The sequence below is a fragment of the Lemur catta genome, chromosome 2 (genome assembly GCF_020740605.2).
Source record: "Lemur catta isolate mLemCat1 chromosome 2, mLemCat1.pri, whole genome shotgun sequence".
In the NCBI taxonomy this organism is placed as follows: domain Eukaryota; kingdom Metazoa; phylum Chordata; class Mammalia; order Primates; family Lemuridae; genus Lemur; species Lemur catta.
In genome coordinates, this window is record NC_059129.1 from 55,089,713 (window position 1) to 55,103,274 (window position 13,562).

General features: G+C 44.9%; 1 protein-coding gene across 8 annotated transcripts in view; it reads right to left on the reverse strand.

Annotated features, from left to right (window-relative positions):
* Window positions 1-13,562, reverse strand: part of ADGRF5 (adhesion G protein-coupled receptor F5) — a 98,744-nt gene that overhangs the window by 35,380 nt on the left and 49,802 nt on the right. For 5 of the 8 annotated variants that reach the window (XM_045543692.1, XM_045543691.1, XM_045543696.1 and 2 more), the window contains exons 4-6: window positions 3,750-3,920; window positions 315-491; window positions 76-185 (exon numbers count right to left, since the gene is read on the reverse strand). In XM_045543692.1, the coding sequence (XP_045399648.1) occupies window positions 76-185; window positions 315-491; window positions 3,750-3,920 (458 nt within the window). The remainder of the gene's footprint in view (window positions 1-75; window positions 186-314; window positions 492-3,749; window positions 3,921-13,562) is intronic. The other 3 variants (XM_045543698.1, XM_045543694.1, XM_045543697.1) reach the window with 1 other exon arrangement.

Sequence of the window (13,562 nt, forward strand, 5' to 3'; positions counted from 1 at the left end):
TCCACTGTGAATGCAATAGACACAGTTCACCCCAAACAATTTCTTGGTTAAGAGGCTCCTGGGGCAAAAACCTACCGCTGTTTCTAAGTCAGTCTTGTAGGATCTATAGAGGGCAGAGGAAATGTTCCTGAGGTCTTCTTGAAAGCCTACATTTAGCCTCACCGACATTCTCAAGGTAACATCTGCTGAAAAACACAGGGCAATATTAAAAAATCTCATGTTAGTGTTTGAGTACACACAAAATGGAGAACATTTGTGAGCTGATGTTGAACAACAAACAACACTCAACAAACATTTAATGAGTGGTTACTTACCTCCCTGGAGTTGGCAAAAAGGTCCCTTGGGAGGAAGTCCTTTAAGGCAACTGCAACTGTGCCCTTGGAGGGAGCTGCCATGCTCTTGACAAGTGAGATTGTGGAGGCACCTTTCCCGAGGCCACCCATAGCCCGTCTCGCAGGAGCACCAGATTTCATTTCCAGCAGGTCTGCAGACTATCATCAACCAAAACAGCAAGAGGAGAGAAGGTGGTCACCACTTTTGCATTTATGGCCTGGAGATATCTATACTTGTAGAAAATCCTAACTCAACTCCATATTACCCTTCCGGGAAGTTCAACAGGACTTCATGATGTCCAGGTATGCACATCTGTATCACCATGCTACTAGGTGTGGCCATCTGAAAGATAACTGCTGTGACTGTTGAGTGACAGATGACTGTTAAGTCATCTTTTAGGTGGCCTTGCCTAATAGCTGACAGTCACTGGATATCCATGAGGATAAAGAGATTCTTGGACATCGAGTGTGTGTAGCCAGCCTCCAAGATGGCCTTTGAGCACCCCTGCATCCAGGAATTCACACCCTTTTGTAATGTCTTCTTCTATTGCACTAGAATTGGTCTGTGTGACCAACAGAATATGGCAGAAGTCATGGTATGGCACTCTGAGATTAGGTTATGAAAGATACTGTAGCTTCCCTCTTGGTTGCATGTGTGTGCTTGCTCTCTCTCCTACTCCCCCCTTTCTTTCCCTCTCTCTCTCCCTTCCCTCTCTCTCTTCCTTTTCCCCTCTCTCATTCCATCTCTGTTTCTGTCTCTTGCTCTCTCTCCACCCATCCTGGGGAGAGCTGGCTGCCATGGCATGAAGACATATCACTGAGAGACCCACATGGCAAGCAACTGAGGTCTCCAGCCAGTAGCTAGTGAGGAACTGAGACTTGCTAACAACCACATAAGTGAACTTGGGAGTGGGTTCTCTAGCCCCAGTTGAGCCTTCAAATGACTACAACGCTGGCTGACAGATTAATTACAACCTCATGAGAGACCCTAAGCCAAAACCTTCCAGCTAAGCTGCTCCAAGATTTCTGACTTTCAATAGCTATGAGATATTAAATAAATGCTTGTTGTTTTACATCGCTATGTTTTAGAGTAATGTGTTATGCAATAATAGATAACAAATACGGAGTGAAAGTAAATTTTTTCCTGTTACATTTCAAGTCAAATGTGAACAGCCTAAGATGGACTCTGATCTCATTGGGTACATTGAAAATGCTCTGAAAATAGTACTTTGAATCACTTTCTAAAGCTGTACCCAAATCACATCACTGGGAGCTGTTTGTTCTGCAGATGGGTGCCCAGGCAAAGTTCCACAGAGTGAGTACTCAAAGAAGAGTCATCAAATACTCATTTCTAAAATAGGAGGGACGGCCACGTTCCAGTGATTCCCTGGACGCTGATATAGTTGGTGTCCTAGCAGTAGGTGGGAGCATGGCCAAAGGTGAGGAACAGAAGACATCAGAGCTGCTAGTGAGGATGGTAATTTGAGGGTAGCCAACAGGATCCCCTTTGTAAAAATCTCTCTTGCTAACCTGAAATTCCACTGCTGATGCAACTTTGTTGTTGTTGGTTTTTGTTTCAAGGGGAAGTGCTGTGTGGGGGGTGTAGGTGAAGAACTTTTGTTTCGCAAGTAAAATACACACATGCCTTAGGCCAAAGCTCTCATCTCTGGACCACCTACCACATCCCAGGTATCAGTTCAGTGCTCTACACACATTGTCTGGCCTTAAATATCCTTTTTTGTTTACTATTACCAAAAAGGATCATAAGGTAAGCTACTGGAAGAATGGGGGGAGGAAAGCTTGGGAAAAGGGGAATGGTGAAATTTTGGGATGCTTAGACATTAGTACCAGGGTGGGCACCCACCCCTCCCACTCACACCCTCGCTGAGGCCAGCTCTGCCCAGCTGTTCCCTGCAGGCCCGAGGTCCACGAGCCTCTCTCTGCCATGTTGAAGCATCCCTTTTGTCAAATCTCTTCCACAATTTACTCTCAGAAAGGATTCACCCCCTTAATGTGTGAACAACTAGTCTTTCTAGAAGGATAAATTAAACTTTCCAGGGGCAATTGCATTTTAGTTTAGAAACTGGTTAACCCAAGTTCTAAAATGGTTTCAATAGTGGAGCCTTTTGAAGTCGTGCCACCTCTAGTCAAACAAAATAAATCAGAGAGAGTTTGCTAATATGTCTATGTTGAGAGCATGCAAAATAATCTCACAACTAAAGCTCAAGTGTCTATACTCACAAGCTGTTCAACAAAAAACTATTTATTTATTTGATACTTATTGGTCTGTTTTGTTTACTCGATTTGCTTACTGGTAGCCACACAGACACCAAAGGCTTCCATGAAAAAAAATTGGGAAGCAAAACAAAATTGACTAAAAATCTACCTAATAATTTATTTTAGAGGCAAAAAAATCTATGCTGAGTGGGAACATAGAAGGGTGTTTCCTATGTATTTTCCAAAGTACCCTAGTTCTGTGAGATGTCTATGGACAAAGAGTTCCGTGGGTAAATACAGGTGGGAAACACAGCACACGCTCTCACTGCTGCTGGAGGACTTATAATGCACAATGGCATCCAATCGGAAAACCACTAACTTGAGGAAATCGACGGTAGAATTTGACGGGAAATGGCAACCAAAGGGAGCTATCAGAGAGCTATGACAGGTTCAAGTAGCATATGTGAAGAATCAAAAATTAAAATGCACAGACTGACATTGGGATAGACTAGTTGAAATATGAGAATTCAAAAAGAATTTGAAAAACAAGAATTTTGTTTTTGCCTCCATTTTAGAATAATGAAACCTAACATCGGTTAGTCCTTTCCAATTTACAAAGCAATAACCTTTCATGAGACAAACAGGAGCCCCACCTCACAGTTTCTATGGGATACCAAGTCTTGGGTGAAGGTCCCCTGGGACAGAGCTAGCAGGACCTTGGAAGGGAGCCAGCAACCAGAAAGTCCAATCCATGGCCTGGGAAGTTCTGCTTAATGTCTTGCTTCTCATCTGGCATGTACCCAGTTCCCATTTCCTGACCTACAATGCCAGAGAGAAGGCAACTTGCTACTTATTGACCTCCTGAACCAGTTCTTGCTATGTCCATTGATTGTCCAGGGGAAGAGGACCCAGTAGTTTGCCATGAAAGACCTGGTCATATCTTGGGATCACTTTATGACAACCATCATGCAATGTACCAAGCAAACCTCTGGTCACCATTTAAACTAAGAAACTCTGGCTGTAGTTTACCGATAGGGGCCTCATCCTGGAAGGCTGTGAAGTCATAAAATGACACATCAGGCCTGTTGAGTCATTTCACTCGCCTACTAAGTATAAATTGCTCTGACAGTTAGGGGCTCAGACAGCCTTTCTCCTGATATGCCCAGTTGCCCATTTCAAAGCAGTGGGCCTCTTACTCACCTGTTGTCACCTGTATGCTCAAAATGTCAGTAACTCGGTCAGTGCTGTTCCCTTGAATTGGAAAACTGAGGCTGTTCAAGTAGGCTTTGACCGGCTCCAGGAAGGACGCGTTTTCAAAACTGATCTCAACATCAACGGTGTACTCTTCAGCCGCAGGACTCCTGGTGGCAACTGAAATGAAAGCACATGCAGTCTGTGAGAACTTACCGTGGCAGGCAGAGGGAGATCAAGATGGATATTTCAGCTGCTAAAGGTAACGACAGGTACATGCGGATGCTTGGCACATCAGCCCTTAAGCATTTCTAATGATCTCTTTGAGAGAAGAGAAGAGCTTGTCGACTCAGCACGAACTGCTGCCCCCCACCTTGGTGTCCAATGTCAAGGACTGCTGTGTGAAGGACGGACAGTGACAGGGCAAGAATGGAAGTGGGGAGAGCTAGTGGGAGGCTCTGGCAACAATTCGGACAATACACGCTATGGTCCTGACTCACAGTGGGGAGTCTGTGTCTTTCTAGCACCTGTCAGTTGGCGGGCGCATGTTCTAGGAGTTGAACCTGGCATGGCTCGGAGACCTCTGGGGAAAGTTATGCAGTTAATTCCCTTTGCTCTTAGCGTGTGCTCTTTGTTCTTCCTCTGTATCTCCAGTGTCTAGAACACGCTCACAAAAGTTTGGCAAATTGGAAAGTAAAATAAAAGACATTTTCGGCTCTTCATTGTTTTCCAAATTGTCTCCAGGTGTTTGACTGGCTGGCATTCTAGATGGATCTGCTCCCCAAAACACAACTAGTGTATATATTCCTGTGAATATATATATGTGTAGTGACTATATGTATGGTCTGGGAATTGTTCTTTCATAGTTTCCGATATTGCATCACGCCGGGGCTGCTACTTGTGAGGCTCCCAAGGACAGGAACTGTTTCCTTCACTTCTCGGGGACTGACTCACTTCATCTGTCAGGGAGTTCGCCACTTAATGAATCTGTGCCCCATCGATTCTGTTAAACCTGTGATTCTCTGAGTCAAGTCACAGATTCACCTCTCTGCACTGACAGAATCTTTGACCCAGTCTTAACCAGAGCAGAAGCCCTGGGCTCAGTCAGTAGCTGATGAAGAAACTTGGAAGAATAAAAAGAAACATTGAGAATATCTGATCTTGTCAGTTAAATGAGGAAAAGGGTTAGTGAATACTTACAAAACTATTACTTTAAAGTTTAAGCCACATCTGAAAGTATGATGTGTATTATACCATAAAATTAAAATTCTATGTCTGTTTTCAAAAAGGGTAAAAAATTTTCCCATAACATTGTAAAGATTTGATTTAAATGTTCCAAAGACTATTGGTATAAAACACTAAAACAGAGTAAGTTTATCATGGGAAACTTCAGTTGTTAAATGTTTGCTTCAGAAATAATAGAATATTTAGTCATTTAGGGTTGTAAACTGTTTGACTTAGCTGGTTGATTTTACCCTTCAACCTTGTTGAGAATTATTTCATGTTGGCATCGTTCAATTTGCTACAGTTAACTCAAACTATAAAAAAGGTCTGTGCAGATTTTCTTTAAAAGAATGCATTTAAAAATATGTTTCCTCTTTATAAAAGTGTATTTACAAATAGAATAAAGTGACGTTTAAAACCCACTGCAGAAACTCCACCTGTTATGATACTATGGCATTGCCTCAAACTTCCTGTTTTCTTTCTGATTCTCAAATGGTTCTGTGATGAAAACAAGCTTCCGGGAAGAACTGCAAATCTTAATTTGTGTGATTCCAGCTCTGGACACATTATGCTGTCCCCTGGGAACATTTGCAAGGAGCACGGTTGCATTATATTTGCAAGGTCTCAGGGCACATTCTTTTTCTTGCAAAGTAACACAGCCGTGTTTGCACTGTCTAGAGGATTCACCACCTCCAGGATCCCCTTTGCGAGGCCAGTCTACTCTCCTCCCACGAATGTAAACAGGATTTCCTGGACGGTAGCTGCCTTCTAGATGGGTGGGGTCAGTAACAAGCCCATAGCACCCACTTTATCATCTGCATGTTACACCCCAGGGTCTGATCTGGCATAAATATCGGTGCCGCCCTGAGGGTCACATCTGGCCGGGAGCCCCCTTCCCTGTGCTCCTTTCAGTTGTTCCCGGTAGAACACGTGTGTGCCTGGAGAGCACATGGTGGTTCATGGATGTCATCATTTCCCCAGTTCTTTTGCTCAGATCTTACCAGGAGCTGAGCCAAAAGCACAGAGTGCTAAGAGGAAAGGCTCTTGTGACTTCAGCAAGATTCAGTCTGGGGGTTCGTGCAACCAGCCTCTGGGGACCTCTTTCTTTCAACAACTTTTTTGTTCTTCAACGACTTCTAAAAGGGTTTCAGAGTAACCCTCAGCCTGAGCGTCACCTCTCCCTAGAGATCGGTAAGGATGGAGAAGCTCTCATAGAGAAGGAAGTGCCTTTTCCCGGAAAACATTCCGTTCTTCAAAGCAGGCTAAAAATCACCAGTGTAATTTGGCAGGCTATGGGTTTGCCTGTGCAAATCCTCTGTGCCAGTGATCCCCAAACTTGCCAGATGATACACACCCAGGAAATTCTACGTACACACATACACACACACACACTTTGGAGCCTCAATCCAGGTGAACCAGAATAAAATCTTTATGGGCTAGTCCCAGAGGTCTGTTTTTCAATTTTTACCAGTGATTTTGCTGATCAAGCAGGTTTAGGATCTAATGCTCTAATCCAAAAGAAGAAACTGGGAAGAGAATTTCAGAGAGCCAATATTAGCATCTAAACTTGTATTTTGTTTTTGCTTTGCTTTTTGTTCTCAGATACCTCCTTCTGCTTCTCCTGTGGGAGCCAACAATCAGGCAGTCTCCAAGCATATTTGCTCACCTGTATTTTTCCTCTTTTGGCTCATGGGAGCTGATGCTTGCTCATCCCCTCTCTCCAGTGATACTGGATGGATCGAGGTGATGATAATAATAAAGGTGACAATAACAACAGCAGTTGCCATTTATTCATCACCTAGCAGGTCCTAGGGCGACAAGGACAGTCTGCATCCTTCCATTTTGCAGAAGGCAAAACCGAGGTTCAAAGGGTTGAAGCCAGATTGATGGCAAGTGTCAGAACTGGGATTTGAAACCACATTGTTCTGACTCCAAAGTCCATTTTCTTTTTATTCATACCCCACCACAACTCGAATGGAAGAAGATAATGAATGTGACCACTTTGTAAACTCTAAAGTACCATAAAAAGTATAATGTATTATTGTTAAATGTGCCTTTAGAACTCAGTGGACAATTCCTAAGCTAAATTTAAAAAAAAAAAATCAAGTTCAAAGGCAAAATTATTAATGATAATTAGAAGAATATGTAATAGTTTGTTTAATTCTATTTAACATAATAAATGTGTTATAAATCATATTCAGGAAAAACACAGTGTGACTCATTGTCATTGACACTCATGTATTTCTACATTAAGCCTTGCCAGGTTCATTTGTTTTTTCCTTGATTCATTGACATATTTGTAATTTCGCTATTTATTGAGCACCTATTTTCCATGCACCGTGCTAGGTTCTGGGGACATAGGGCGAATAAAAGAAGCAAAGCCCTGCCTTCTTGGATCTTCCATCCTTATGCTGGAGGCAAACGGCAGATTTAAAATTCAATGCCAGGCAGTTCTATAGGGCATGGAGAAAAATAAAGGAGAGCAAGGAAAAAGAGTGACAGGGACAACAGGTGTCGGGTGTTATTTTTTTGTAGAATGGTTCAAAAAGACCTTTCTAAAGCAGCAAACCTTGAGATGCTAATGAAGTGAGGGGTGAGCTGGGAAGATACCTAGAGAATATCACTCTAGGAAGAGAAAACATGGATGAAAGCTCTGAGATCGCAAACCCCTGGGCTTGTTTGGGGAACAGCAAGAAGATGCCCCCCTTCACCTGATGCGGGTCATTTCTTCTCGTCTGCAGCCTAGAACACTATCCTGGTCTCATGGGCAAGCCGAACACAGAGGTGCCAGTGGGGCTTCTTCCTGGGCAATGCCCCAGGACCAGGATCTGAGTTTCAGGGAGGTGGCCCAGCTCAGGTGCGCACACGACCCACACAGGGGTGGGGTCAGAGACGCACTCTGCTCTCTCCCTTCAGACAGGCTCAGAGTTTGGGGGTAGACATGCCAAACCCTGTCTGCGCTGCCCCTCTCAGACCTGAGGACTTTAGAGTCTGGGAAAGTGACGCTCCCTGCCCTGCCCCAGGCTACAGGGGACCCAGCAGGAACGGAGGCCGGTTCCCAGCTTCTGTGTGTGTATTTTAGATGCCCTTCCACCCTCCTCTGCTGTCTCTGGACCATCTGACTCCTGACAGCTTAATGTGTTTTCTTTTCTTGGGCTCCTTTGTCCCTGGTGTTGTTTGTCTGAACTTTCCTGGCTCGCAGATGCCCTGTGTGGAAGGTGGCAAGTTCCAGGTGTCATCAGTGTCACAGACGGAGCCTCTCAGCAGACCCAGGAGGCACAAGCCAACCAGGATTTCCCCCCTCCTTTCCCATAAATCACCTCCAGCCACACAGCACTTATCTTAAAGAGACATTTCTGGAAAGTTGGCCACAAACTGCAGCAAACAGACCTGGGTCTTAATCGCAGCCGTTTAAGCAAACAATTCTACTTTTGCCTGGAAACACTAATGGCAACTATGGCTTCTCACAGTCAAAGCCTAAGTAGATGCATACATTAACCTCCCACCTGCAAAAGAAGGAAGTCTGCTGACTTCACCCAGGAGAAATGAGGTTGGTCGGTGGGGTTTTCTCTTGACCAAAGGGGACAATGCTCTTTATCACTGATGATTTGTCTCTCTTCTTTCTCCCCCTTGGCCTGTAGCAAGTACATATCAAAAGCTACTTACTGTTCTCCTTCTTGTTGTTTTTTTTTTTTTTTAATTTTTAAAAAATGGTGAACACATGCTTGGTTTCTCTTTTTTTTTTTTTTGAGAGTCTCGCTCTTTTGCCCTGACTAGAGTGCCGTGACATCAGCCTAGCTCACAGCAACCTCAAACTCCTGGGCTTAAGCAATCCTTCTGCCTCAGCCTCCCGAGTCTCTGGGATGACAGGCATGCACCACCATGCCTGGCTAATTTTTTCTATATATTTTTAGTTGTCCGGATAATTTCTTTCTATTTTTTAGTAGAGACCAGGTCTCACTCTTGCTCAGGCTGGTCTCAAACTCCTGACCTCGAGCGATCCTCCCACCTCGGCCTCCCAGAGTGTTAGGATTACAAGCATGAGCCACCTCTCCTTGTTTCTTGACATAGTCTAGAAGGTGGCAGTTTGGCAGCGTTGTCTACATCCTACTGCGCCACTGCTCAGCAGATACAGTCAAAGGGTCCTGTTCTCCCTTTAGGTTTGTTCACAGAGGGGAGAACTGCCAGAAGCCCAGGTTGTGGCTCACCTGGCAGGTGGATGGAGGAGATGGGAAGCAGCACTGTGTCATAACATACTGGACTGAGAAGTCTGAAAAAAAGAAACCATTCTCCTAGCTAGCCATGTACCCAAGTCACCAAAGTTAGCCCCATATAGAGTTCTCTACCTAGTAAGGTGAAGCTACACATGCCAGTCCTCCTTACTCTATAAAGCTGCTCCAAGAATCATGAAATGGGACCTTATGGGCAAGAACTAGAAACACATGTTGAAAACCATGACTCTTAACTATAAGTGTGAACTTCGAAGCCAAAAATAGCAAGCAAGGGTAGAATACCTTCTGACCTGGGCAGGTCATTTAAACTCTATGAGCCACACTTTGCTTATCTATAAATTAACAGTAATATTTTCTTGCAGGTTTGTTGTTAAGGAGTTGGGATCCTATATGAAAACCCCTAACAAAGTGCCTGGCATATAGTAGCCAGTAGAAATAATAATACTGATTATAATAAATGTAATGATTACATTCTATGCAGATGTGTGCTGGTAGGTTAAAAAAAAACTAACACTATTCCAATCAGGTCTCAACTTTGCAATAGTTAAAAAAACAAAACAAAAAAGCGAAAAAAAAAAAAAAAACACTAATCAGAAAATTTTTTAAAAAGCAAAACACTCTCCACATTACACATCAAGCCTACAACCAACCCCACATACCAGCCAGAGTGCACCAGGCCTGACATCTCACTCTGTCACCACCACTACCCTCTCTGAAAACTAAGTGCCACCCACATGTTATCACAAGAAAGATTTTAGCCATGAAAACCCAAAAATCTGTTCTTCAACCCGGGAAGTACACAGCGTTTCCTGGACCCAGATCAGAAAGGGCCAGCACACCCGGGCTGCCAGGCCTGCAGAAAGGGCAGGATTTCCGCGATGGCAGCCAGTGACCCAATCTGAAGGACCCTTGCTCTGACTAAATAGGTGTGAAAATGTGAGCATTTCCAGTGCAGGGTTTGGATATCCTGGATCCCCCTCTATCACTGTTTTGTCGCCCACCAGTTATTCCTTTTGAAGCCAAAGAAGACCCAGTGGAGACTCTTTAGCACCAGGCCTAGACATCCTTCCTTTCTGATCGAGCTCAGAAACCTGGAGTGGAGAACAGTGCCAAGTGACATTTGGGTTACATCTAACCAATCAGAAATGTCCACTTTCAGTCCCATATGAAGAGTCCCCTCAACACTAAATTTGGAGTGTACCAGCAAAGCTCCAGAACAAGCTTTTCATTTCAGCTCCACTCCCTACCCGTGGCAGCCCCAACATGGCCTCCCACTGCTCTCCACCCCCATGTTACATCTGTCCCCAAGCCCTTTCATTGCATTTCTTAAAATGTCTTTGGTGAGTATTTCCTCTGCTTCTTTCCTGCCTTACTCCATGGCCAGGGTCACATGTGCAGACCGCTGAGCCTCCTAGCTGGTCCCCTGGGCATTAATATTTTCATCTAATCACCCAGATAAATTTTCACTTAGGTGCTTTGGCCAATCACTTCTCTGTGTCAGACCCTCAGCTGATCTAGAATCTGCTGCCTAATGGAATCTTGACATAACTCTGGAGGCTTAAACTATTCTTATTCCCTTCTGCTCCCAAATAGCTGATCTCCGCTCTAACGGACAGTTCCATGCTTATTCTTGCCTGTGGCCTCTGGGGTTTTGTGTGGGCTTCTCTTCCCCCATAGAATGTTGGAAGAGCTTTCCTAAAATGCTAACTCCTATATCAGGGCATCTGTGCCCCTGTCTTCAGGTGGTTGTGGGGGACTAGGACAGACAGCTTCTCTGCACTGGGGGGCATATCAGGCCCTTTCAAATGCAATACTATTTTTATACATAAATCAGTTGTCTTTGTTTTTAATTTTTAGAAAACTATTAAAAGAAGAAAGTAAACCTCAGGTAATCTTATTAACATTTCTAAAGTAATAGGTATGTAATATTATTTAATCTTCCCAACAACCCTGTAAGGTAATAACTGTGAGATATATGTGTATGTGTCTGTGTGATGTGCATATGTGATACATATGTATGTAATATATGCGTGTGATATAATACAGTCGCCTCTCTGCATCCGTGGGCTCCATATCCAAGGATTCGACCAACCGCAGATGGAAAATATTTGAAAAAAACTGTGTCTGTACTGAATATGTACAGACTTTTTTCTTTCCTTCATTCCATAAACAATATAGTATAACAACTATTTACATAGTGTTTACATTGCATTAGGTATTATAAGTAATCTAGAGATAACTTAAAGTATATAGGAGGATATCTATAGGTTATGTGCAAATCCCATACCATTTTCTATCAGGGACTTGAACATCTGAGGATTTTGGTATCTGAGGGGGTCCTAGAACGAATTCTCCGTGGAGACTGAGGGACAGCTGTACACGTGTACACAAGAGCCTGGGCCTTTCTATGATCATTTCTTACTTCAGTGATTTTGTAAAAGTACCAAGCCCAATCCGTCTTCTGCAGATGAAGGGTTGATTCACTAACACTTCCCAAGTGACTCTCGAGGCCCAAGAACACAGAGGACCATGGACAATAAATGGAAAACATGTTTTCATGGTGATTTATCATCACTGCGATTGTTTTTAATGAAAGCGTGCCTGGAAAAATTTTGGAATGTCAAACCCTTAGATGTGGAAGTGGTTCCCTCCCCAAGGGCTACCCTCTCACACTGTCGCCACGGCTCATAAACAGCCGGGCTTGGAGGTGCAGGGAGCGCAGCTGTGTGGTCACCAAGGGCTCCTGAGGAAGGTGGCAGCCTGAGCCCCAGAAGAACTTGGCGGAAACCTGAAGCTGGAACTCAGCAGCAAGTAGTTTGACTTAAAAAGTAAATACGTAAATAAAAAAGTCTTTCACGAGACCGAGTGTGCACATGTGGCTCTGTTCCTGTCATGGGGTGCAGGAGGGTTGAAGGGGCTGTCAGGATGGGGCGAGTGATTTTGCTCGTGTTCGAGCACAGCAAGGCCAGGCTGAGCCACAGCCCACTCGAGGGACGGAGGGAGGAAGGGAGAGCGGGATCCCACAGGACTGACAAAGTGAGGCTGAAACAGAAAAGCGAAGAAAGGCAAGAGAAGGGGAGGGGACGGGTGGGGAGGGAAGAGGAAAGGATGGCATGGAAGGGAAGGGGAGAGGAGGGGAGGGAGGGAAAACCAGCTGTGGTGTGACCTTCCAACAAGCATTTCAAGACTGAATTAAATGCAGTCACAGTCCCATTTCACGCACTGGGCGGCAGGTGCGTCTGTTCACTGCACCATGCAGGGCTCTAACAGACGCCTCTGTTCCGACCTTGGGGCAGGCCTGCTGTCTTTGGAAGCCTCGTGTGCCTTTTAGACCACAAGACTGGCTAGATCGAGTCACACAGGCTGAAAAATGATTGGATCATAATGCGATAGGTTAAGAAGTTTTACCCTCTGGAAAGCTGGTGCTCAGCCAGCAGTCTCTTCCTGATGGGAGCTCAGGAGGGGGCAGCTATGACATGAAAGTGCAAGCTCTTCATCCGTTCACTCATTTATTGAGAGAGAAACTGGGCTTGATGCCAGGCTACAGAGGTGAAGAGAATTCAAGGGAGCTCACATCTACTGGGGATGGGGGACAGGAAGTAAATTCATTCCAATGCTTTGGGACAAAGGCTGTCAAACAGAAAAGTATCAATGGCATTGGGAACCCGGGAAAAGCAGTCGATGGAAGGCCTTACTCGGTAGGAGCCATGTGGCTTGAGACTGAAGCAGGAGTCCCCCAGATAGACAAAGGGGGATGACAGGGCGCATCCACTATGTGAACGGGAGCAGAGGGAATCAAGTGGGAAACACACGGAAGTCCCGGCGAGACGTGACCACATGACTGGCTTCAGCTCCAAGGCAAGGGGAGCCCATGAAGGGTTTTATGGAGGGAAATGAAGGGGTCAGATCTGTGCCTTTGAAAAGTTGTGATGGAAGTGGGAGACCAGGTCCCGGGAACATTCCGCCTGAAGACGTACCCTGACACCTGCCCGGGCTCAGCTGGGAATGGGACTCGAGGGTCAGTGCACGAGTGGGCACAGCTCTCCACCTCCCCCAGCCCTCCAGGGGGCAGGGTCTAATATTTTCTAGGCCACTTCATTGGAGTTTAGTGGAAAAATTGGTGTGGGAAACAGAGGAGAAGGACTTCAGCCTAGTGGTTCAGTTGATCCACAAAATAAAGTGCTGCGTGAGAGAAGTTGAAAAATAAACGTAGAGAGGCCAAAGGAAAGGACTCTGGGTTGGAAGCAGAGGCTGTTTGGTGGTGCAGGAGGGCAGCTGAGGAGAGAGCCACAGAGAGACCTTGGGGATATGAGAAGAACTTACGGTTACAGGGGAAAGATGGGGGTTGTAACGTGTTGCTATGATC